Genomic DNA, 24,159 nt, shown 5'->3' on the forward strand with positions numbered 1-24,159 from the left:
GAATTTCTAGTTACAATATTATTATCACTCTGCCGCTCCATTTCCATTCAGGAACATGAAGAGGTCAATCTATGTCTGAACCATCTAGATAGTGTTATATTGACAAAATATATGCTCAAGGAGTACTAGGAGAACTTTGCTACTGGTGAGTTACTGTGTAGAATTAGAGATTATCTTCCATAAACACCTAAAAAAAGAAGGGAAAGGAAGGATGTTCTTTTGACTGAGGTGAGCTTTTAGGAGCACAGAATAGTTAAAATCAAGGGACCATCTAGGCCAGCATTCTATCCACAGAAGTGGTCAAGAACTGATGCCAGTGAAGAGGAAAAGGAGAAGAATAATAGGGAAAGAGCACTGGAAAGGAATAAAAATAACAGGAAAAGGAGAAATGTAATAAGAAAAGCATGGATGTGACTACTTTATATGCACATAACGTAGCATCCATTTACTTCCTAGTCAAGGTATTTTCCTGACCCTGATGTGTCTTTTCAGTAAACCTCAATGGTTTGGTTTTACTTATATTTTTAAAGCCTTGTTCAATCTCTTCTTGAATTCCTGAGGATTTGTTATAACCACAGGATCTTTTGGCAGAGAGTTCCCAGGTCTTCAGTGTTTGGAGCCAGTTAAGGTGCTTACCCATAAAATCATGACAGGACTGTTTTAAAGTCAGTTGACCATCACTTCTGATGGCTGCTACAGAAGGAAGGTATATCTATGAATTCTTTAAGGAGATCAGCATTTTTTTAAGAGTCCACAGCCTCACAGGGCTATTTGGGTTTAAAACCATAGGGCCACTTGGAAGGTACAAGTGTGGTATTTGGCCTTTATACATAGGTCTTAGAAGTGCTGAGCACCTGCTAGTCCAAATGAATGCAAGTCATTGCAGGTTTAATGTCCCCAATTCTCTTAAAATAAGGGTTTGTTTGTTGTTTCTTTTTTTTTCAAACTGTCACGTTTCACTCAGGCATTTTCCTTCTGGAATTTCTAAGCTCAAAGTTGAGTGTCAGATTTTTTTCTGAGGTAATGAGAGTAGGGGTGTTCTAACAGTAATTACAGAAGATTAATAACAATTTGTGCTTTCTAGAGACTGGGGATGTATCATGATTTATTACTTTAAAATTTTAGATGTAGAAGCAGAGAAAATAAAGAAAAATGAATCTATCAAAGATCTGGAAACATTTTGGAAATACCTGGATCCAGTTCTGAACAGTGGACAGCATGGGTCAAGACTCTTTGATGTTGCCAGACTTCATCACCTAGTTAAGAAGAATGCCTTTCCCTCTGATTGGTCTGACAGAGAAATCCTGGTCAGTAGATAATACTTTCACAATTTAGCATCATTTTAGTGATGGCAAGAATTTTAGTTTAGTCTTCCGTGAAACAGAACCAGAGTATGTATTCACAAGGAGTCCTTTGAATAAGAACACCTGACTTGGAGTTTCTTAATATTGTACGCAACAGCGGCCAAGTTGAAAACAATATGAGGTATTAAATTTATTCAATCTTCACAATGACTCAGTTTGGATCTCATTAGAGAGTCAGCTGTCAGCATGAAATAACATAAAAATTACATTTTTTTCCTCCAAATAGCGGATCTGCTTACTCTTTATGAGAAAAGTCACATGAGAACAAATTTAAACTAATGCAAAAAGAGCTTTTTATTATAAATTGTTCTTTTAGCACATGCTGTGCTACTTCTTGTTGTCCTACCCAAAACATGGCTTTGGTTTATCATTTTTCATAGCCGGCTGGGTAAGGGCTATTACTTGGCACTGGGAGGCAAGGTGAACAATTAGAAATTCTTTTCAAACTGAGGATCTCAAATACAGCAAGGTAAAGTGTCCAGTATTTTCCAGTCCACAATGTCAGCAGTAAAAAATATGTGCTAAAACAAAATAAAACAACCTTCTATGATTTATCCTACTGTATTTGTGGTCTATATTATTATGGTTAAATGACAGACTGTATCTCCTTAACACTTATTTATAGTACATTAAATCCTGTATATAAGCAGTCTGGTGAGCTAGGAAGTACCCTTGATCCTAAAGGGATCACAACTGAATTTGACAAAATCCACCATGGTTTCTAAGACATTCACTAAAAACACCTCAGTTGTGAAAATGTGTAGAGTTGCTACTTTATATTATTCACCATTGTATTTTCTTAGTCTGATCTTCACATATGAGGCCAATTTTGGAAAAGAAGTTCTTTAATCCTTTCTATTTTTCCCTTCCCTTCTGGGGGTCCATAAATATCCCTTGAGCAATTATCTTTACTGAAACAAAAGAAAAATTGTTTGTCTCTAGAATTGTTCCAGCAGATTGTAGTCATAATTTCACATTCTTCTTTATCTCAAAATTCATATGAGCTCTAAAGAAGTAATTCTTTAAATAAACAGATGTGAAATATACAAGTAATGAAATCATTGAAAGAGAAAATTTGTCCTGCTAGAATTCCTAGAGAGTCTTTGAGTACCATCTTGCTGCAACTCTGAAGTTCAGGAGCTATCAGAAAGTAACTCCTATGACAAATTGATATGCATTGATGTAAAAATGATAGAGTATTGGATGCAGGAAGTTATCTACATTTCAGATATTTCATGTATTTATAATGGAAAATACTTTCAGAAATATTTTCCTTTTTTGTTTTATAGTAACTGGTGGCTGGACTCAGAGAACGTTTGACAAATGTGTATGTCCTGAAATGAGGAAAATTAGAATCATAGAATAATAGAATGGTTTGGATTGAAGGGGGACTTATTTTCAACCCCCTAAGGCATTTCCCACTAGACCAGAGTGTCTATGACCCCACCCAAATTTCATAGGGGAATGGTTTTAATCTAAGACAGGGAAGATTTAGGTTAGATATTAGAAGGAAGTTTTTCACACAGAGTGTGGTGACGCACTGGAACAGGTTGCCCAAGGAGGTTATGGATGCCCCATTGTTGTAGATGCTAACAAGGCTGAACCTTGTAGTATTCGGAGGGGGGGAGATGTTGTAAACATATAGGCGATAGCGGGGCTTTTCAAGATGTCACGTGACAGTGCCCCCCCCCCCCTGTTTCCGGCTACACCTTGTGAGGTACATTGGCACGCATTTCAAACATGTGCCCTAGGGGGCGTAGACGAAGTAGTAAGGTATATAAGGTGTTGATTACTCCTAATAAACGCCATTTTGCCACGTTTCTTGATGAGTCACGGTGGTCTTTTGGCTCTAGCAAGGGTTTCGCAAGAAGCTGGGAAAAAGGGGGTTTTCCGAGTCATGGCAACACCCATCCCTGGAGGAATTCAGGGCCAAGCTGGATGTGGCTCTGGGCAACCTGGTCTGGTGGTTGGCAACCCTGCACATAGCAGGGGGGTTGCAACTAGGTGATCACTATGGTCTTTTTCAACCCAGGCCATTCTATAATGTTTCAGCTTGGCTTTGAACACTTCCAGGGATGAGGTTTCTACAACTAATCCAGGGAAACTGTTCCAGTGCCTTACCACCCTTGGAGTAAAGAACTTTCTCCTAATATCTTACCTAAATCTCCTCTATTTTAGTTTAAAAAATTACAACTTGTCCTATCACTACACTCTCAGATGAAGAGTCCGTACCCATCTTTCCTGTAGGCCCTCTTTTGGTACTGCAGAGGTCCTTTAAGGTCTCCTCAGAGCCTTCTCTAGGCTGTACAAACCCAGCTCCCTCAGCCTTTCTTTGTAGTAGAGGTACTCCAACCCTCTAATCACCTTCATGGCCCTCATTTGAACCCCCTCCAATAGCTTCATGTCTTTCTTGTGCTGGAGGTCCCAGGTCTGGACACAGTACTGCAGGTGGAGCCTCACAAGGGCAGAGTAGAGGGGGACAATCACATCCCTCAACCTGCTGAATTCTTATTTTGTTTATAAGGCTGAACATGCAAAAAACTCCATTACTTTGATTGAAATTTAGTTAGCCCTAGTGATCTCTTGTAGCATGAATAAAAGGTTTTATAAAAGAGCACTGAATTAGAAAAGGTGTGCAAATTAGTTAGCCCTAGTGATCTCTTGTAGCATGAATAAAAGGTTTTATAAAAGAGCACTGAATTAGAAAAGGTGTGCAAATATTAATTCTGAAAACTGTTTTCACAAACTGAACCTCTAATATTCAAATACTATGAAATCTACAAGTTTTCCACAACTGATGGCTGACCTGAGTGCTTGTTTTGAGGTGACATAAACAGGGCTAGCGTTGGAGAAAGCAGTTGCCTGATATTTCTTAAGAGTCAGTAAATATGTTTACTGTGAGTTACAAAACTGGAAGACAGTTGTGTTTCTTCACCATGGTTCATTTTAGAAAACTTAAGATTGAGATATCCAATTACTTATTTAGGATATAAAGAAGAATATGGCCATTAAAGCCACTGTAACCTGAGCGTGGCATGTGGTCTGAGAGAGGGTTTGGTCTAAAAGTATTTCAAATTTAAGATTACGATTGGTCTCTATTCTGTTTGAAAACTTTTAAACAACTGTAGATCTGCTGGATAGAGAACCGATGACTCGTGGCTGAATTACACACCACATTTGTATGCACGCTTCATCCTTTGTATCTGATTTTCTGTCATAGCTCGCATTCGGCACTGAACTATTTGAAAGCATTGCTTGTTTAATGTATGACTGCCTAGACTGGAGAAGACAGCATTGTAACTACTTGGAAAACACAAAGTTTATTAATGTGCCTGATTTATCAGAAAGCAAATCGACAGAGCCACCCATAGCAACCAAGGCAAGGATTTTCTTTTGCTTCATCTTGTTTATTGTAGAAAATAAGTTCACTAATATAGTTCACTATAGGATAGAATTACTTGCCTTCAATTCTGCAGTAAAAAAAAAAAATAAGCTTGCACCATCACTCCATGTGTAATGTTTTGTAAATGAAGTTGGGGTTTTTGTCTCCAGCATTTAAAATTTCAAAAATGGGAAAAATTATCGGAGAAACAGAAAAATGAATATCTGAAGGATCACATGGATATTGTCATAAACTATCACTGGTTTGAAAATTATTTAACTTATGATGATGGCTTCTTATGCCTGGAAAATCACTGTGTGTGCACAGAGCTACTATGTCTTCTTACAGATCTGCGAACTATCCAAAAATGATGGTTTATTTCTATCCCAGATCGGTCGATTTATTTTGCTCATAGCAGACAAAACAAGTGTGCACAAGAAAGCAGTTTGTTGGGCATGAACTTGTGACTGGATAAAAATAGGATTACTACATCAGCAGAAGCACATCTGAGATCTCCCCTAAAACATTTGTAAAACAACATATCTTGTTCCATTCAGAGTCAGATAGGATTTGCTTCCCATAATTTAAGCCGTGAGAAATTTCAGTATCTAGTCAAAAGTAAGAAGCTAAAACTAAATGAAATTATTTTTCCCACCTATTTGCATCTGACAGTCCTCACTTGTTTCTGTGATTCTGATTATTATTTCTTGGTCTTTATCTTTGTTTTTTTAGACAGAACCAGCATCACAGACTACACCTTCAAAGAAAAAGCAGCAAGCAGAAGTAATTTCCTCACAAGGCATGTCTAAAGGATGAAAGCACTGGTCCTTTAGCTGTTCAGTCTGTCTTATCATTCATTCATCTGTCAGCAGAAATAATTTGCACAGGAAGCAAAATCCGGTTTGATGCTGTGAGAGTAGTTTCATGGTGAATACATTGTGATAGCCTCTGGAAACTGCAGTGGTGATAACTATGTTCTTTACAAAAATCACTTCTTTAACCTCTTCCTAGTCACGTTTGGATTTAAGAGCTATACAATCGTGAACATTATCAGTCCTTTTTAGAAAAATCATCAATAAGTTGAACTGGTCACGAATGCAATAAATCTGTCTTAATGAGTTTTCTTTTTACAGCAGAGGAAGAATTTTCCTTTGTGGCTACTTCTATGGATATGAGATATTACAATGACTTGCTGAATCAGATTCCTGAGGAATGCTTTTCTGTGCCCATAATGCTAAACTGTATGCTGGAACAGGTGGAAATACATATTTTTTCTCTTCCCTTGGCTAATTCTTTCTAGGTTTGGTATAATGAGTTGATCAAAGAACAATAAATCAATCTCTTTCAAACTAAAATAGATTATGCATGGAGGCACTGGCCATGGAGGTTCAGTATTACGGGATCACAAATAAAAAGGGGCCACCTTGTTTTCCTTTCATATTGTGCTTGCTTATCCTGTAAAGACAGTGCTATCCTAATGTTTCATTTTCAAGACTACAGATCCAATATAATCAAATGAGGAAAAAAGTGTAATTTTATAAGAAAGACAGGATTAGTTTTTTTTCACATCTTCTGCAGCAGTATTGAAATTCTACTACTTAGCTCAGTACAAAGGTCTTACGGCAAGCTTAACAATACAAGTGGTATGCATCTATGCTACTAGATAGTACTAGACAGGTCTGATTACTGTTGAGTTCAGGCAAAATCTACACATTAGCAAAGCTCCACAGTATGATATGAAAATCTTTCTTATATTTGAAATGGAATTTCAGCACAATTAGTTTATCCAGAGATAGACTTATGCAAGTATGCTCAGAGTCTAACACCTGATATGCAGACAGAATCTGTGTCCATTACAATTCTTAACATTTCAAGATGTAAATATTTTTCTTCTCATCCTTCCAAAGGCGGAAAATAAGATAATATAAAATATGTATAAAATAATAGGAGAGCATATTTCTGTTTTCCATAACTGTTGCTTGAGGTAGAAACTAACATGCAGAATTGCATTTTTACTTATCACAGAATCTGCTTGGTAGTTTTAATGATGTTAAACAGCAGTAATAATTTAATGAAAACTACAATATATTATGTTCACTAGGTTATTGCAAGTGAAGAAAACCTTACACCACCCAGTCTGGTGGTGCCAGAAGAACGGGCAGATGGGATACATCATAAGATTGCAGATCATATAGCCTCTGTCATTCCTTCACTTCCACTTTCTGAGAGTGAAAAAAAGGTTTGCATTCTCCTTAATTTGTTTCCTACAATGACACGTTTGTGTTATTATTCCAGTTTAATGTATCTTTTTTTTTTTTTTAACAGAATCTGTATGACTACTTTTCTCCAAAATACAGCAAAGAAACTGTAACCCCCAAGTACCCACTCTTATTTAACTACCATGATACTCTAGCTCAACGCTTGCAGCTGCTGAAGGTATAGTGCTTTCAGTCATATATAAATAGTTCTGAAGTCCATAGGCAGTAAATACTCAAGGCATTAGAAACAACTGAGTGAGTGGTGTATTTACAAAAGAGCACATAGTATAGCATAGATTTTTCCTACTGGGATAGACACACTAACACAGCCCTTAATCTGCTTAAGAAGCGATGGATTACTGATGCTGGCTGAGCACACATCAGAACACAGACCATTGTATCAATATCACTGTTTGGATTAATAATAAGAAGGTTTAGTTTTTGATGTAGATGAATGTTGTTACAGAATTCTGTTGATTTACTCTAGTATGTCAAATTTTGTGTGTAGGAAGCACAGGGAAATATCTTCTAACAAAAGTCATATTACTACAGTCTCTGTCATCCTCTTCTTTTTATCTCACTTTTCCTGCTCAAAATATCTGATGCCATGATTCAGTAATGTGCTGTTGGTGTATGACTGCCTTAAACAAACAGTTATGTCTTTTGCTGTAAAATGACTTACTTGTTCTAACATGCTTTTTTATGAGTGCATTGGTGGTAAAGTTTAATTTTAACTCTAGTGCTTTTGTGTTTGTTCCAGATCCAAGGCAACTTAAATCCAAAAAAGATTGAACGTGAAATGATGGATAAACTGCCTCTTAAAGAACTTATCCATTTCACCCTTCATTCAGCTGAAAATGAAAATGAGACTAAACGCTTGGCCAGAGTTCATGAGCTCATGCATTATTGTACCGATGGTGAGTTGATTTTCATTGATATAACTTCCTCGTTTTTCTTCTCACTGGTGATCTTATTAAAAAGTGGGAATTTTAGGATGAGATTTTTCAGCTACCTAGAACCTGTGAGGAATTTCCCATTTTTTATATTCTTGAGTATAACATGGCAAGTAATACAAGCTAAGCTAAGTTTAGACCTCAGTTTCATGGTTATTGGACAAGGGAATATGAGTATTAAGCATTGCAAAACTAAGAGCTGGCAGTATCTCAGAAGTCTCTTGTTTACTTATTTATGTTTAATAACATAGAAATTATTATTATATCAGAGAAAGAAAAAAACAATTGTGAAAATTACTATTTTGATGGTAGCACACAGTGCATTTGGCTAAATAATGACATAAATCATATGTTTATTTACCAGCATCCTTGGGATGGAGGATTTTAGGTAGAAGATTTTTATTACACAATAACTGTTTTTCAAACTATTTTCTCTGTAAGCTGCTGGTGTTAATAATGGACTGTCTTTTACAATAGTCTCTTTAACAAACCAGCAGGATACCTTCACTTCTTCAACCATAATCACTTCTGCAGTTACCTTTTCTTGGAAGGTGCCTACCATCATGACGTACACTGTGAAACAATCCCAAAGACTGCATGAATATTCATAGGCATTTTTGAAAGTTTACTCTACGAATGCTAAGAAATATAAACATCACAATCTCTTTGGTTACATTTATGACATCACATAAGGCTCAGTATTTGGAGGTACTTTCCTGGCTATTCATTCCCAAAATATGTTGGATTAGTTTACACTAGTTGCGTTGTGTCTAGTTGTTGGTATGTTCATCTTAGATGGTGTCTTTTGGTTATTAAGGTGTTCTATATTGCTGTAGCTTGCCACCTAGTGGATATCAATTTTGATGATCTTCACTGGACCGTACTATACTGATAGACTCTCCCAGCTGTGAACTTTGATAGCAGTTTCTTCACTGTTATCAAAAGGATAACTGATACAATCAGGAGGTAATATAAACATTTTCAGGATTTGCAGTGTGCTTGGGTATTTAACTACCACAAGGAGAAACCTTTTGGAACTGAACCAACTTTCCTAAAATTCAATCCTTCTCATAATTACCATCGTTATACAAACGCCCATGCAAACAACCATAAATAGCGTTTATTGTCCTAACACCTTGAATTCTTCCATGCAAAATGTGTGTAAAGTTCTGCTTCAAGGAAAAAAAATAAGTAATTTTTTTTTTAAATTGAGAATTTGCTTGAAAAGTTACTGATAATAAAAAACATTAACGATAATGGAAGCCTTTTCATGAGCTGTAGTTGAAAATAGTTAGTTGTTAACTGGTTTGATAAAGTCTATTCAATATTTTAAAATCAACATAACTTACCTAAAGCTAATGAGCTAGGAGGTCTTCAAATGTAGGAAGCAGTTCATTTAAGATGGATTAACAGTTAGGTATATCATTTTGCAATTTGGAAGCATTCAGCTTTGAATGCAGTGTAGAATGTAGCTGACATAATTTGATCCTTTACCATTAAGGAAATTGTTGTTGGCTTTTGCGGAGTTGCCAAGAACAATATGCTTGCATAGTTTTCTATTTATCTTCTGCTGAGCCACAAGAACATTTTCTGTTAATGATTGTAATTCTTATATAGAACTTCTGAGCTGGGCTGAAGTAGAAAGAGCCTTCAGAGTGTTTACATTTGAAAGCCTGAGGCTGACTGAGCTGAGTGACTCTGGACTCCTGGAGAGCTCTGGATCTCTGGTTGGAGGTGATTCTGAAGCGTCATGTATACCCTGGGATAATCCAGCCAAGTTTGCAAGGCAGCTGAGACAACTCTTCCTTATGGAAAAGAAACTTAATGAGAAATCACCAGGAAGCACTGGTAAAAACCACTCTGTTTATATTACCCCCAAAGAATTTGAATCCACTATTTATTTTACTATATCATTTGTTGTTACAGGCCAGTGATTTTTCTTCATTGTACAAATCACCAAATTTCAAATACTGTGTAGTCTGAACATTGAGTATATACATAAAGCCACAAATTAGCTGATTTTGTATGATGTGACCTTATGCAGTTGAGTTATCAACTTATTATGTACTAGAAAACTATTTAATTGCTAATGACATTAAATATATTTTAAAGGTATAGAATACTGAACATGAGTTTAAATACCTTTCTGAATGCAGGCTCCTGTAAGCTATAATGGCTCCTGAGTCTTTATCACCTTAGTAGCAACCATGGAATTAGATCAAATGTGATGCATAAGGTTAATATGATGATTACTGGTGAATGAGTATTAGGAGTGGAAAAGATGCATACCTTACTCATAAGGACTCTAGATGGTGATGTGAAGAGTTGAAATCTAAAAACAGTCAAACAAACAAACAAACAAAAAACCTGTGCTATGCTTTGTAGTTACACATGCATATATATCTTTTACTTTGTTTTTCTTCTAGGCTTCCTTCTTCTTTCACATACAAGTAAATTAGTATAGATTTTTTACATTCAAAATCTTGGGCCAAATATAGAAGTAACTGGAAAAGAAGAACCATATATATTTGGTGTCAAAGGAAGTGAGACTGGTGAATAAGGTTAACATAGGATAAAACTGAGAAGCCAGTACAGCATGCAGTTTATTTTAAATTAAATGTATGTTCAGATTTATTCTAAAACTTGCTTTTTCAGCAAAGGTATGTGAAAGAATCAACCTCAAAGGGAGAAATTCTACCACAAAAAAAAAAACCAACAAACTCTAAATATAGAATGAGAATGCACTGGTGAGACTTCACCTGGACTACTACATCCAGTTGTGAATCTTCAGTACAGGAGAGATATGGACCTGTTAGAGCATTTCCAGAGGAGTATCACAAAAATGATCCAAGGAATGGAACACCTTCCCTGAGAGGATGATAGGCTGAGAGAGCTGGGGCTGTTCAGCCTAGATAAAGGAGACTCTGAGGAGACCTTATGGAAATACATAAAGGAAGGCTGTAAGAAGGATGGGGACAGACTCTTTAGTAGGATCTGCTGTGGTAGGACAAGGGGAAATAATTTCAAACTAAAAGTGGAGAGATGGAACACAAGGAAAAAGGTTTTTATAGTACAGGTGGTGATACACTAGAACAGGTGGTAGAAGCCCCATCCTTTGAGAATTCAAAATCATACTTGAGCAGGCTCTGAGCAACCTGATCTAGCTGTAGATATCTCTGTTCATTGCAGGGCAGTTGGACTAGATGTCCTTTCCAACTCAAGTATGCTATCTGGCCTAGCTTTATCTCTTTAAATGTGTCTAGCCAAAGCTAATTGTCTAGACGTCTTCTGTGTAAAAGAAAGATCATTTATCCCATGTTTCTTAATGTCTAATTCCACCTCAGCATAGATACCTACAGCAGCTAAACTGACAGGACTTGAATCTATCATCTCTCTCCTGAATCTGCCATTTTTCTGCAATTCTGCTTTTGTTGTAACTGGCAATTCTCAAATCTTAGAATCATACATTCATTAAGGTTGGAAAAGACCTCTAAGATCATCTAGTCCAACCATCAACCCATCAACACCATGCCCACTAAACCACATCCCTAAGAGCCACATCTGAATGCTTCTTGAACATCTCCAGGGACAGTGACTTCACCACCTCCCAGGACAGCCTGTTCCAATGCCTTACCACTCTTTCTGAGAGGTTTTTCCTCATATCCAACCTGAATATCCCCTCTTGTTCTATTGTAAGTTACCTGGGAGGCCACTCCCCACCTCATTACAATTTCCTTTTAGGTAGTTGTAGTGAGTGATAAGGTCTTCCCTTCCTCCAGTCTAGACTATCCTAGTTCCCTTAGCTGCTCCTCATAAGACCTGTGTTCTAGACTGTATGGGAGATTGGTAATCACAGCCTGAACCTCTGATTAATCAGCTGAGGCAAGTATGGGGTCAGCTGTGGGAGCACAGGTGAGAGTGATGTAGCTGTGCTCCCGGAAGGGGTGGAGCTTGACTCCATCCCCTCTGAGACCTCATTTAAGGGCTGACTCCCACTGGAGCAGTATCTCTTGGAGATCGCTCACCAGGGAGGACTGCCTCAGCTGCTTCAGTCAAGGCACCACCGTTGGTGAGTTTTCCCTTTACTCATTCACTTATATACCTTCTGTACATTTTGTTTCCATCTGTACATTTAAAACCAATACATTTGGCGAGCCAGGCAGGAGCCTGCAAATATCGGAAAAAAAAAAAAATGTCTTTCCTATGGAATGTATTTAGCTGGTTCAAGGGGGAGAAGATCACCCCCTTAGGGAAAATCCTCCCTGGACAAATACCAGGGTTTGAGGCGTCCCCATATTTTCAATTAGCGACGATTATCGAACAATGGGGGCCCTTACGGGTAACGGGCAATATGTCCCCTTACCATCTAACTGAATACTTTCAGGGGTTGCAAAAAGATATTTTGACAACCAAAGAAAGGCAAATGGCTGCATCCATGGCTGCTTGGCCTTTATTGAATGCTTTAAATCAGGCAGAGGTTAAATCAGATAAGATTGAACATGAAAATCAATTATTAAAAGCCCGCATTGAAAAATTGGAGGGCGAAATTAATCTATTAACGGGGAAAAATTCATCATTTTTTTCAAACACCCCCCAAATTAGATATATTACAATGGATGATAGTAAGGATCCTGAAACATCGGATCAAACTAAGGTCACTAAATCTGACCTAGAAGAGCCACTTAAGACGGACTTATTAGAAGTCCGTCCTATGATAACTCAAAAAACAAAAAAAGTCCAGGAGCGACCAGCAGGGGTGCCTCCTGATCAATGGACCCCTGCTGACTCCTATTTACACGTAACAGCACGTCCATACACACCCACCGAACTTATGGATCTAGTACAGCGCTTCAGGCAAAGACCGAGGGAAAGTGTCCCAGCCTGGCTGCTACGATTATGGGACTCGGGAGCAGAAAGTGTAATAGTTAACGGCTCCGAGGTATCTAAGCTAGCAACAATAACAGTCCATCCTGCCCTGAGGCAGAGATTGTACTCAGGGTCCCAGTTCCCTGAAGAGAATCATTCGATCGTAGATTGGATAATGGCTGCCTGCCGTATGGTATGGTCAAATAAAACAGACATGCCAATACATACAGGAATGTGGTCTTCTATGGAAGACCTACAAAATTATATCCGGGAACTAGGCATGCGAGAGGCTGTCTATGAAGATGTATCTGTTAGTCCGGACATGGTGAAGTTTTCCGCGGGAATGAGGGACCTAATCTTACAACAGGCTCCCTCACATATGTATGGAACATTGGTTTCTATATTGAATCCTCTAGTGGCCGCAGAGGCAGCAGTCCAGCATGCTGCCCAATTGGTAGCGGACCTGGGGGAAACGGAGCGCCTAAGAACCAAGCGCAATATTAGAGTAATTGAAGATTCTGAAGTTTTTCCAATAGCCCGAGCCAGGAGATCGGCTCCACGAACCCCTCGGGCGGGACCCATTAGGGTGTCCCGAAAACAAATGTTTAATGATCTACTCCGAGCAGGTGTTCAATTTGCCAAAATTGATGGGCAGCCCAATCACGTTCTGCTTCAGTTGTGGAAACAGCTGAAGGATGAACAAAAATTTCAAAACCGCCCCAAAAGACCGGGGATAAGGCTTATAGAACGACGACCAACAACAGTTTGGAATCTAGAAGACTTTATCGTGCCAAATAGGAAAAAGAGGCCACCTCAGGTGCCTCGGGTCACAGTACCAGAGGCATCAGAGGTAAAAGACTTGAATCTGGCCCAGTTTATGGCGTGATGAGGGACGTCAGTCACCCTAGGGCCTCTAGACGGGACCGGAGGCCCTATGTGGAATTGACAATATATTGGTCCCGAGAAAATGTGCAGAAGGTTATGGCCCTCGTTGATACTGGGGCGGAAACATCTATAATATATGGAGACCCGACAAAATTCAGAGGGAACAAAGTAATGATTGGAGGCTTTGGGGGACAGACCGTTCCAGTCACCCAAACTTGGGTAAAATTGGGGGTCGGGCGCCTCCCACCACGGGAGTACAAGGTATCTATTGCTCCAATTCCGGAGTACATATTGGGAATTGATATCTTGTGGGGTCTGGCTCTCCACACAACAGTGGGAGAGTTCCGGTTGCGGCAGAGATGCATTAGTATCCGGGCAATTCAGACAATATTGAGAGGCCATGCAAAACATGAGCCTATTTGTCTGCCCAAGCCACGTCGGATTACTAATGTAAAACAGTACAGACTCCCAGGTGGGCAGGATGAAATAACAAAAACAGTACAGGAATTAGAAAGAGTGGGTATTATAAGGCCTGCACATAGCCCGTACAACTCCCCAATATGGCCAGTGCGAAAATCGGATGGAACATGGAGGATGACAGTGGATTACAGGGAATTAAACAAGGTCACGCCGCCCGTTCATGCAGCCGTACCCAATATTGCCTCCCTAATGGACACACTAAGTAGAGAAATTAAAACGTATCACTGTGTCCTAGACTTAGCGAATGCATTCTTCAGTATTCCGATTAGTGAAGAATCACAAGACCAGTTTGCATTCACATGGGAAGGCAGGCAGTGGACTTTTCAGGTTCTGCCGCAAGGGTACGTGCATTCACCTACTTTTTGTCATAATTTGGTGGCGCGTGATCTGGCTAAGTGGCAGAAGCCACATAATGTAAATTTATATCATTATATTGATGACCTCCTGTTAACATCCGATTCATTAGAGGCGGTGAGACAAGCAGCAGATTTATTGATAGCTTATCTGCAAAAGAGAGGGTGGGCTATAAACCCACAGAAGGTGCAAGGTCCGGGGCTATCTGTAAAATTCCTGGGAGTAATTTGGTCCGGAAAAACCAAAGTACTACCCAGTGCAGTAGTGGATAAAGTCCAAGCGTTCCCAGTCCCTACAACATCAAAACAGCTACAAGAGTTCTTAGGTATATTGGGGTATTGGCGCTCCTTTATACCTCACTTAGCTCAGTTGTTGAGGCCATTGTATAAGCTTACCAAGAAGGGTCAATCGTGGAACTGGGGGAAGGTAGAACAAGATGCTTTCCAACAGGCAAAGCTGGCAGTTAAACAAGCCCAGGCATTGGGTATATTTGATCCGACCCTCCCAGCTGAACTAGACGTTCATGTTACCCAGGATGGTTTTGGCTGGGGCCTGTGGCAACGCCAGAGTTCTGTTCGAACCCCCATTGGATTCTGGTCTCAGGTTTGGCACGGAGCAGAAGAAAGATACAGCATGATTGAAAAACAGTTATTGGCTGCCTATTCAGCGTTACAAGCGGTAGAGCCAATAACGCAAACAGCAGAGGTTATAGTTAAAACTACATTACCGATCCAGGGGTGGGTAAGAGATCTAACTCACCTTCCTAAGACAGGGGTGGCCCAAGCACAGACGGTAGCACGATGGGTCGCCTATCTAAGTCAAAGAAGCAGCCTGTCTTCGTCTCCACTCAAGGAGGAATTACAGAAGATCCTAGGCCCAGTGACATATCGCAGTGATACGCCGAAAGAACCAATGGTCGCTCCACCAGAGAAGAGCCCTGTTCAGGAAGGAAGATATCCTATTCCTGAAGATGCCTGGTATACGGATGGGTCCAGCAGAGGCAACCCGAGCAAGTGGCGAGCTATAGCATACCATCCCTCTACTGAGACAATCTGGTTTGATGAGGGGGATGGTCAGAGCAGCCAATGGGCAGAATTACGAGCCGTGTGGATGGTTATAACTAAAGAACCTGGTGATGGCATCCTGAACATCTGTACGGATAGTTGGGCCGTGTACCGGGGGCTTACTCTGTGGATTACGCAGTGGGCTACCCAGGAATGGACTATCCACGCCCGACCGATCTGGGGGAAAGACATGTGGGTAGACATTTGGAATACAGTCAAACACAGGACGGTATGTGTCTACCATGTCTCTGGTCATCAACCCCTGCAGTCACCAGGAAACGATGAAGCGGACACACTGGCCCGAGTTCGATGGATTGGGAATTCACAATCCGAAAATATTGCCCGATGGTTACATCAGAAGCTACGGCATGCTGGACAAAAGATAATGTGGGCAGCTGCTAAAGCATGGGGGCTGCCTGTACAGCTATCTGATATCGTCCAAGCATGTCAGGACTGTGACGCTTGCTCGAAGATGAGACCAAGACCGTTGCCTGAAACAACATCCCACATTGCTAGAGGATATAGTCCTCTTCAGAGATGGCAGGTTGATTACATTGGGCCCCTCCCTCGGTCTGAGGGGGCGAGATATGCCCTGACCTGCGTTGATACTGTAAGTGGACTGCTGCAAGCCTATCCCGTACCAAAGGCAAATCAAGCATATACAATTAAGGCACTCACTAAACTGATGTCTGCATATGGGACACCTCAAGTCATCGAGAGCGACCAAGGGACTCACTTTACTGGAGCGATGATACAGCGCTGGGCAGAAGAGAACAACATTGAATGGCGATTCCATCTGCCATATAATCCAACAGGGGCAGGCCTTATTGAACGCTACAATGGTATTCTTAAGGCTGCCCTGAAGACAGACTCCCAGTCCCTGCAGGGGTGGACAAAAAGATTATACGAAACCCTGCGGGACTTGAACGAAAGACCTCGGGATGGCAGACCCAGTGCTCTGAAAATGTTACACACTATATGGGCCTCCCCTCTTAGGATTCAAATTACAGGTGCTGATAATGAGGTAAAACCGCAGGTTGGTAATGACAATAATCTTCTGCTCCCTGCCCCTGAGAATCTAAAACCAGGAATCCATAAGATAAATTGGCCCTGGAAGGTGCAAGTAGGACCCAAGTGGTGTGGCCTACTTGCACCTTGGGGGAGACTATTGGAGGTGGGAGGTTCAGTTACCCCCTCGGTGATAGGTACATGGCCTACTGACATCGTGGTCAATACTCCGGTCTTTATTGCTAAAGGGACACCCATCATGTCCCTATGGCAGATCAGGACTCCTCCTCTGGTGCCAGATATAGTTATACAGCCACAGATATCTGGCCAGAGGGTATGGTATCGGAGGCCGGGACATAATCCGGTGCGAGCAGAAGTATTGACCCAAGACAAGAATACGGCCTGTATCTTGCCCTGGAGGGCAGACCTTCCTCTCCTGGTACCCTTGAAACATCTGTATTACTCTCCCTAAGATTCTAAGCCTCTAGGACCATCAGAGAACAATTTGTGTGGACTGATGAAACGCAAATGGACCTGCACCTCGAGATGGCTTGTCTCCAGTAACATCTATCAAGCACTGGCCCACGGAAGATCGTGAATACCCATCCAATCATCATTTGAATAACATCAGCATTCGGTGCGACGGGAAATTGTATCAGCGTCGCGTTGGGTCTCTGTGATAAGGGAAAACTCACCTAATCATTGGTTCACGCTGTGAAGGGGTGGAGTGTATGGGAGATTGGTAATCACAGCCTGAACCTCTGATTAATCAGCTGAGGCAAGTATGGGGTCAGCTGTGGGAGCACAGGTGAGAGTGATGTAGCTGTGCTCCCGGAAGGGGTGGAGCTTGACTCCATCCCCTCTGAGACCTCATTTAAGGGCTGACTCCCACTGGAGCAGTATCTCTTGGAGATCGCTCACCAGGGAGGACTGCCTCAGCTGCTTCAGTCAAGGCACCACCGTTGGTGAGTTTTCCCTTTACTCATTCACTTATATACCTTCTGTACATTTTGTTTCCATCTGTACATTTAAAACCAATACATAGACCCTTCACCAGCTTTGTTCTTTGTTGTTTTTATGTGTTCCAGTGTCCTGTAGTGAGGGGCCCATAACTGAACACAGTATAAAGGTGCAGCCTCACCAGTACCAAGTACAGGGGGACAGTCATTTTCCTAGTCCTGCTGGCTACAAACCAGATTCCTGATCCTGATCCAAACCAGCATGCAATTAGCTTTCTTGACCACCTGGGCACGCTGCTGACTCATGTTCAGCCAGCTGTCAATTAACAGATCCTTTTCCTCTCACGGCTCTCCAGCTGCCCTGCCCCAAGCTTGTAGCATTGTATGGGGTTGTGACCAAAGTGCAGGACTCGACACTTGATCTTGTTAAAACTCATACAATTGGCTTCAACCTATCAATCCAGCCTATTCAAATGCCTCTGTAGGGCCTTCCTACTCTTAAGATCAGCATCTTCTCCCAACTTGGTGTCATCTGCAGACTTACTGTGAGGGCTCACTCAATCCACTCATCCAGATCATCAATAAATGTATTAAACAGGGCTGATCCCAGTACTGACCCCTGAGGAACACCCCTTGTGACCTGCTGGATGTAATTCAGTTCATCCCCACTGTCTGGGCCTGGCCATCCGTCCCGTTGTTGATCCAGTGAGGAGTACACCTGTCTAAGCCATGAGCTGACAGCATCTCCAGGAGAATGCTCTGGAAGGTGGTGTCAAAGGCTTTAGTTACTCTGCTACATAGACTACATCGTGTTGTGAACTGGTTCAAGAAGCCACATTCGAAACAAGCAATTTTTATTTCTTGAGATCTGAGAAAAGTAAAAATCAGATCCGTTTAATATGCTATATCTTTATATTCATCATATTGTCCATTCTCTGCTAATGTAGATTTCTAAGCAACCATTTTAGATAGGATCCATTTGTAAGAAAGTTTGAGCAGACAAAATGAACCTTGCTTATCTGCTTTTTTTCAGAAGCTTGAGAACAGTTTTTTTATGTTAGTTTATTTTACTTTTATGTTAGTCACAATTCTAAATATTGTGTATACGAACTGTCAACATTTCAACACTTTGCAGCACAGAAGAAATATCCAGAAGATAAAGCTGGTGCTTTCAGTTCTCTTTACCTCCTAAAGGCAGCCAGTAAACAGATAAAATTTTCCAGAGAAGCAGAGTCTAAGAATATATGTCTGGAAGCTGAGCTGTTTATGAACCATTTATGAAAAAATAATTTCGGGAGTATTTCTTTGGAGTAGTATTTTTCTTGTATATATGAATTTTAATCAATTATTAGTGACCTCTGCACTATATCAGGGCATTAAGAATTCTATTGAAAGAAAAATATTTTTAAAAGTGAAAGAAAATATGAGAATATAGAAGTGAAAATCTCCATCTGATCCTATTGATGTTGGGTGCCCACTGTAATGATGATGATAGTTTATCAGTGTAATCTGTGCATTGGAATTACTGCTTAGATCCTTGGTAAGTGTAATGTTCTGCCATTAGTTTATAAATCTCTACACATTCAACTAATTAAGTTTAAGGTACATGTTTTCCAAGAATTCTAATATCAAAATAATTTATTTTTTCTTCATGCTATCTCTACAAAGGAATACTTGTTTCTCAGGTAATAAGCTGATAGGTGGTTCTTCACATGTGAATCTTTTGGCCACTTAGAATATCTTTTATCTTTTTGATCAGGCAAGGCCATCACACATCACAGGTCATATAAAGAGGATAGTTTGAGTGGGACTTTCCTTTTTATTTCCTTTTTTTTTCTCTCTCTCTCTTCTGGTTAATGGTCTAGTACTTACTGTCTATGGATTTCAACATGGGTCAGAGGTGATCACACGTTTAGCACACTAGTGTCATAAAAGGAAACTTGAATTTGATGGTAATCTTGTCAAATATGCTAAGGAAATTGCAGCACTGACTTTTGCGTTTAGGGTTGAAATCTCTGGAACAGATTTTAAAATTCAGTTTTCAATTTCTAGGACATGCAGAAACAAATGACAAGGATGAAAGAGATGGTCTGTCTGATTCTGTTTTGAACAAAGAATTGGATCTTTCTACCTCTGATCTGGCAAGTGTAAATGGAGTAAACTGTGCTTTATGGCATTGGACATCAGAAAGTGCTGTTCAGTACTGGGAAATGATAATGCACATTCCTTTGCAGTGCTGCATGCAGATGTTAATTTTGTCACATTTGGGGAATATGGACATGACCGTTCAGCACTATCTATCACTTTCTTTGAATTCTAATGTAATGGGTTTTGGTGAAGTTACTCATGGAAATGCAGGTTTTACTGAATACCAGGAGTCAAATACTTGAATGAGTGTTCAAGAAAAATTGCCAAACTGTTTCAAACTAATAGACTGAGCATTTTGGCTTCTTCAGAAACACCTGCCTGCCATACAGCCCTGGATAAATACAGCAATTTTAAAATTACTTTATAATACCCAACTAAATGGTCATAATTGCTTACAGCACTCAAAAACATATAACATAGTAATAAAAATAGTTGAATTATGTTTGCCATGAAAAGCCAAAAGCAAAAACCTTTGGGAGCAGTTTTTTTTTTTTTTTCTTATTAAATAATGCCATACGGTTCTACATGTGTGCAGCATTATGCAATTAACTGTGAAGTGACATGTGATGCTGTGTATTAAATCAACAGATTACAGTTAGTTTTATACAATTGACACTAAAATGTTGATAATCATTATTTTGTTTAATTGTATTTTGAGGTGAGTCTGGAAAACTATGGCCTGGGACCAAAATTAGAAGAAATAAAAAAGATTCAGCAACGTTGTCTGACAGACTGGAATTTTGCTGAGCATTTTCATCCTGATGTCCTTCTTCAGGTATTTGTGAATAGACAATGTTATAGATTCAGTCACGTCTCAGAATTAGTAGGGGAACACAGGGTATTTCTCCCCTAGATAAATGGTTCTGTTTTATCACTGATGCATTTTCACCAAAAGCCATTATTGCTCAGCTGCTTTAAATCTTGCATGAGAAACTGAAGCTTATAATTGTTTTTTGTTTTGTTGTTTGGCCACACTGCAGCTGTTCTTTTGGGTATGATTCTTTTAACTGTATGTTGAAAAAATAAATAAATAAATAAATAAAAATTTATCTTACACTTACAAGTGACCTTCCCTGATCATTACAAGAGTAATTAGTCCACCATATGCGAAAGCATACTTTATAAATACCTGCACAGCATATCTTTCACAGGCAGAACATTTTGTTCTCATAATTTTTTACCCTTTTAGGGCTACAAGCTTCATTTACAGAAATATTGTGAGCTAAAGACCAAGACTGATTCCTTGCAGAAGGAATAAAAAATGTGAAAGATGAGTTCAGGTGTAGATGGCATAAGGTGTTAGGCATTCTCTCTGGAGAAGGGGATTATAAATTCAGGGCTGTTCTGATCTTCAATGCAGTTCTTTATGATCCTCACACATTCTATACAAGGATGGAGAAATAGCTTTTTCAGCAGTATTTCAGCATCGCTTCATTAGGGTGTAGGTCATAGATTTTAGTACATGGGGAATTCCTACTTATGCAAGGTAAACAGCTAATACAAACTAAACTGTCAGTAATTAGTGTATCTAGCCAAAAGATGCTGATGGAAAACAACTGCAGCAGAAAGCAGCAACATTTTGGTGACAGTATTTCTTTATTTCACATATAAGCACTGTATGGGAACTGCTGAGTCACAGCCTGAACCAATGATTGATCACCTTGGGACAAGTGTGGGTCAGCCCTGGGAGCACAGGTGAAGGCAGTTCAGCTGTGTGACTGGAAGGGGTGGAGCCTGCCTGCACCTCTCCTAGACTCCATTTAAGGGCTGACTGCTGCTGGGGAAGGAACTCTGGTTGGAGATCCTTCCCTTGTGGGGTTTTTCTCTGTGAGCCTAGATCTTTAGAGGTGGGTGAGTATTCTTTCCCTTTTTGTTTCTTTTGCCATTTCATTCTTGTATCGTGTTTTCACCACAATGATCTTTCCAACTGTAGCAAGCACTATTTATACAAACAGCTGATAATAAGTTTTTCAGGTTTAAAGTGAATGCTTGTTGACATGGAATTACTTCCATTTCAATTTGACAGCTTTGTTAAAAACAGTAGTTTGGAATAAAGCTTTCTACTAGATATAGCTATAAAATAAGTTGTCACTTGCAGATAATATAGACTTTGAAAGTGATGGGCAGTACAGAACAGGGTGAAATAATGTATAACAGCAAATGCCAGAGATGTTCAGGTTGCAGTAGAGCAAATTGGATACAAAATGAGCTGAAAAACAGCTTGTTTCTTTTTTTTTCTATCTGCTTTAAGAGAGTGCTCCTTTTACTCATTATGTATTTATTTCAGTACTCATTTTAAAACATTAAAAAAAATCTGAACAATAACTTATCCTTTACCTGAAATTTTTTCATTTATGGTCAGACTCAGAGGTGGGAGACAGTATCTGTTCTCCATGTTGGTAGTGGCAGAGTTTCAGTTTCCACATTCTGGAACACTACAAGTTTCTACAATCCATGTGTTTTGTGTACATTCTGCAGAAAGAGTGAAGTTCTGAAGTACCTGTTGCAAAAAGCTGTGCTGTGTACTATGTGTACGTGCTACTGTATGCAAGGTAAATGTACCTTTCTTCCTTTCCTTTTCAGGTTCTTCATAGTGCAGCCCAGGAATATAGATGTATTGATTCCTATTATCATACGCAAGATAAGTCTTTGCTAATGGTTCTTCACAATCCTGTGGATCAGAATCGTTTGTGCCGAGAGACTTGGGATGTTGCGTTGCACTCTAATGTTGGATTCAGGTAATTAATTTTCTCTCTCCTATCTCATTCACAGTTATTTTCAATTCAAGCCTATATGGTTGTGGCAAATCTTTGAAGTTTTTCCCTGATGGCCATAGCTTTGAAGTTAAAAGACACTATGATGTAGCTACACTTATGAGAAAACAAGGCACACAGGTAGAGAGCAATATTGTATCAAAAGAGTTATGATGAGATAAAAAGTTTCATAGTCAGGAGAACCATACAGTAACTGTGCATGAGTCCTTATCACATGGTGTAAGAATATGATGATACACACATAAAGTCAAAGTACGGATATACGCATCACGAAAATAATGTCGATCTGGAGGAGGTCTACAAGTTTGATTTCTGTGTTTTTCAGCTGTGGTTATATAAATGTGAAATTGTCACACAGATTTTTTTTCTGAGAAAAGCTAGAAGCCCTTTATTAGTATTAGAATCTTTGTTTTGTTTTTCTCACAATAACATGTTCCTCTTAATTGTCATTATCTCTTCACCAGTAAGAAATATTAAAAGTGCTTGATGGTGCATCGGAGCTTTTGCCTTATGGACCTATTTATTTTGGAATACATTTTTGTACTGAAACAGCAGTACAGATGATGATGTGGATCCAACTGCTATTCTAGTTTGTTGATCAAATGTAGAATGTGTCTGTGTACTGACATGTTAAGATGCTATAATGCTACGGAGAGACATCTGATGTAGCTTTAAATACAACACAGTGGATTATTTAAATTTGATTTATCAAACAAAGCTAAAAGTAATTTATCAGTGGAGTAACTTTTTTTTTCCACAAGTCTATCAGCAAGCATCACTATCTGCAGAACCTATTCTATTTATCAGAATATTGGACTTATTTCAGTGTAAATTTTTGTTGATACCTACAGACTTAAACAGGCTTTAAGTAGGTGAAGTGTGCCTTCCTTAAGACATACTTTGTACTGCTTTTGCTCTTAGTCAGGGAAAACTTTGTGAATCTATCTCAGTTTGTTGTGATTAGAAGCGACTTATCCTGAGGACCTACTGTTGTGTTTCCTGTAGGAGCAGATAGGTGGAACCAGACTTCCTTGGGAAGCAATTAGCCTTGAAACAGCTCTTTCTCTCTGAGGTCCAAGAACAGTTTAGCAGCTCGCCTTAATACAGAATTGAAAGAGTCAATTCAAGACCAACTGCAAAATGGGAAGATCTCTTGAAACCTGGAAAGCAAATGATAGTGATTTTTACATCCAAAGAAGGAATAATGCACGCTCTCTGGCAGAAGAACTTTTAATTTAACCGAGGCTGTGCTAGCTATATGTTTACTCATTATTGTTCCAGATACTTTGGAAACAAGACTTGAACATTAAATACAACTTCTTGATGGGGCATGCCAGCTTTGTTCACTGATATTTCTTGGGGTTCAGTTTCAAGACAGAAAGGCATTCCTAAAGATACTAGCATGAAAATTAACTGGAAGGTTTGATTTTACTCTTCTTTGGGGAAATATTCTGGTGCTCTCTGACTGCTACTTCGTATCTGTGAAGAGCTGCGGGCTCCCATTTGATTCTGTTATGTGGCATCCGTACCTGCCTGTTCTCTGCAAAATAATTACCACATTTTCTGACTTTATTCAACCTTTTTGCTGAAGATCACTTCAGATTTCCTAAGTATCACAGACGTTTGCTTAGTGTATGTTTCCAAGCAACCTAACACTTCTTTAG

At 39.6% G+C, this 24,159-nt stretch overlaps 1 protein-coding gene across 1 annotated transcript in view; it reads left to right on the plus strand.

The window, feature by feature from the left end:
* SPAG17 (sperm associated antigen 17) overlaps positions 1 to 24,159 on the plus strand; it is a 103,110-nt gene that overhangs the window by 26,545 nt on the left and 52,406 nt on the right. Inside the window, exons 7-17 of the mRNA XM_072326554.1 lie at positions 1,126 to 1,307; positions 4,585 to 4,743; positions 5,479 to 5,527; positions 5,850 to 6,001; positions 6,848 to 6,985; positions 7,072 to 7,182; positions 7,765 to 7,921; positions 9,575 to 9,805; positions 19,626 to 19,714; positions 20,380 to 20,496; positions 22,305 to 22,459. Of these exons, the coding sequence (XP_072182655.1) occupies positions 1,126 to 1,307; positions 4,585 to 4,743; positions 5,479 to 5,527; positions 5,850 to 6,001; positions 6,848 to 6,985; positions 7,072 to 7,182; positions 7,765 to 7,921; positions 9,575 to 9,805; positions 19,626 to 19,714; positions 20,380 to 20,496; positions 22,305 to 22,459 (1,540 nt within the window). The remainder of the gene's footprint in view (positions 1 to 1,125; positions 1,308 to 4,584; positions 4,744 to 5,478; positions 5,528 to 5,849; positions 6,002 to 6,847; positions 6,986 to 7,071; positions 7,183 to 7,764; positions 7,922 to 9,574; positions 9,806 to 19,625; positions 19,715 to 20,379; positions 20,497 to 22,304; positions 22,460 to 24,159) is intronic.

Source organism: Excalfactoria chinensis, chromosome 1 (assembly GCF_039878825.1).
Source record: "Excalfactoria chinensis isolate bCotChi1 chromosome 1, bCotChi1.hap2, whole genome shotgun sequence".
NCBI lineage: Eukaryota > Metazoa > Chordata > Aves > Galliformes > Phasianidae > Excalfactoria > Excalfactoria chinensis.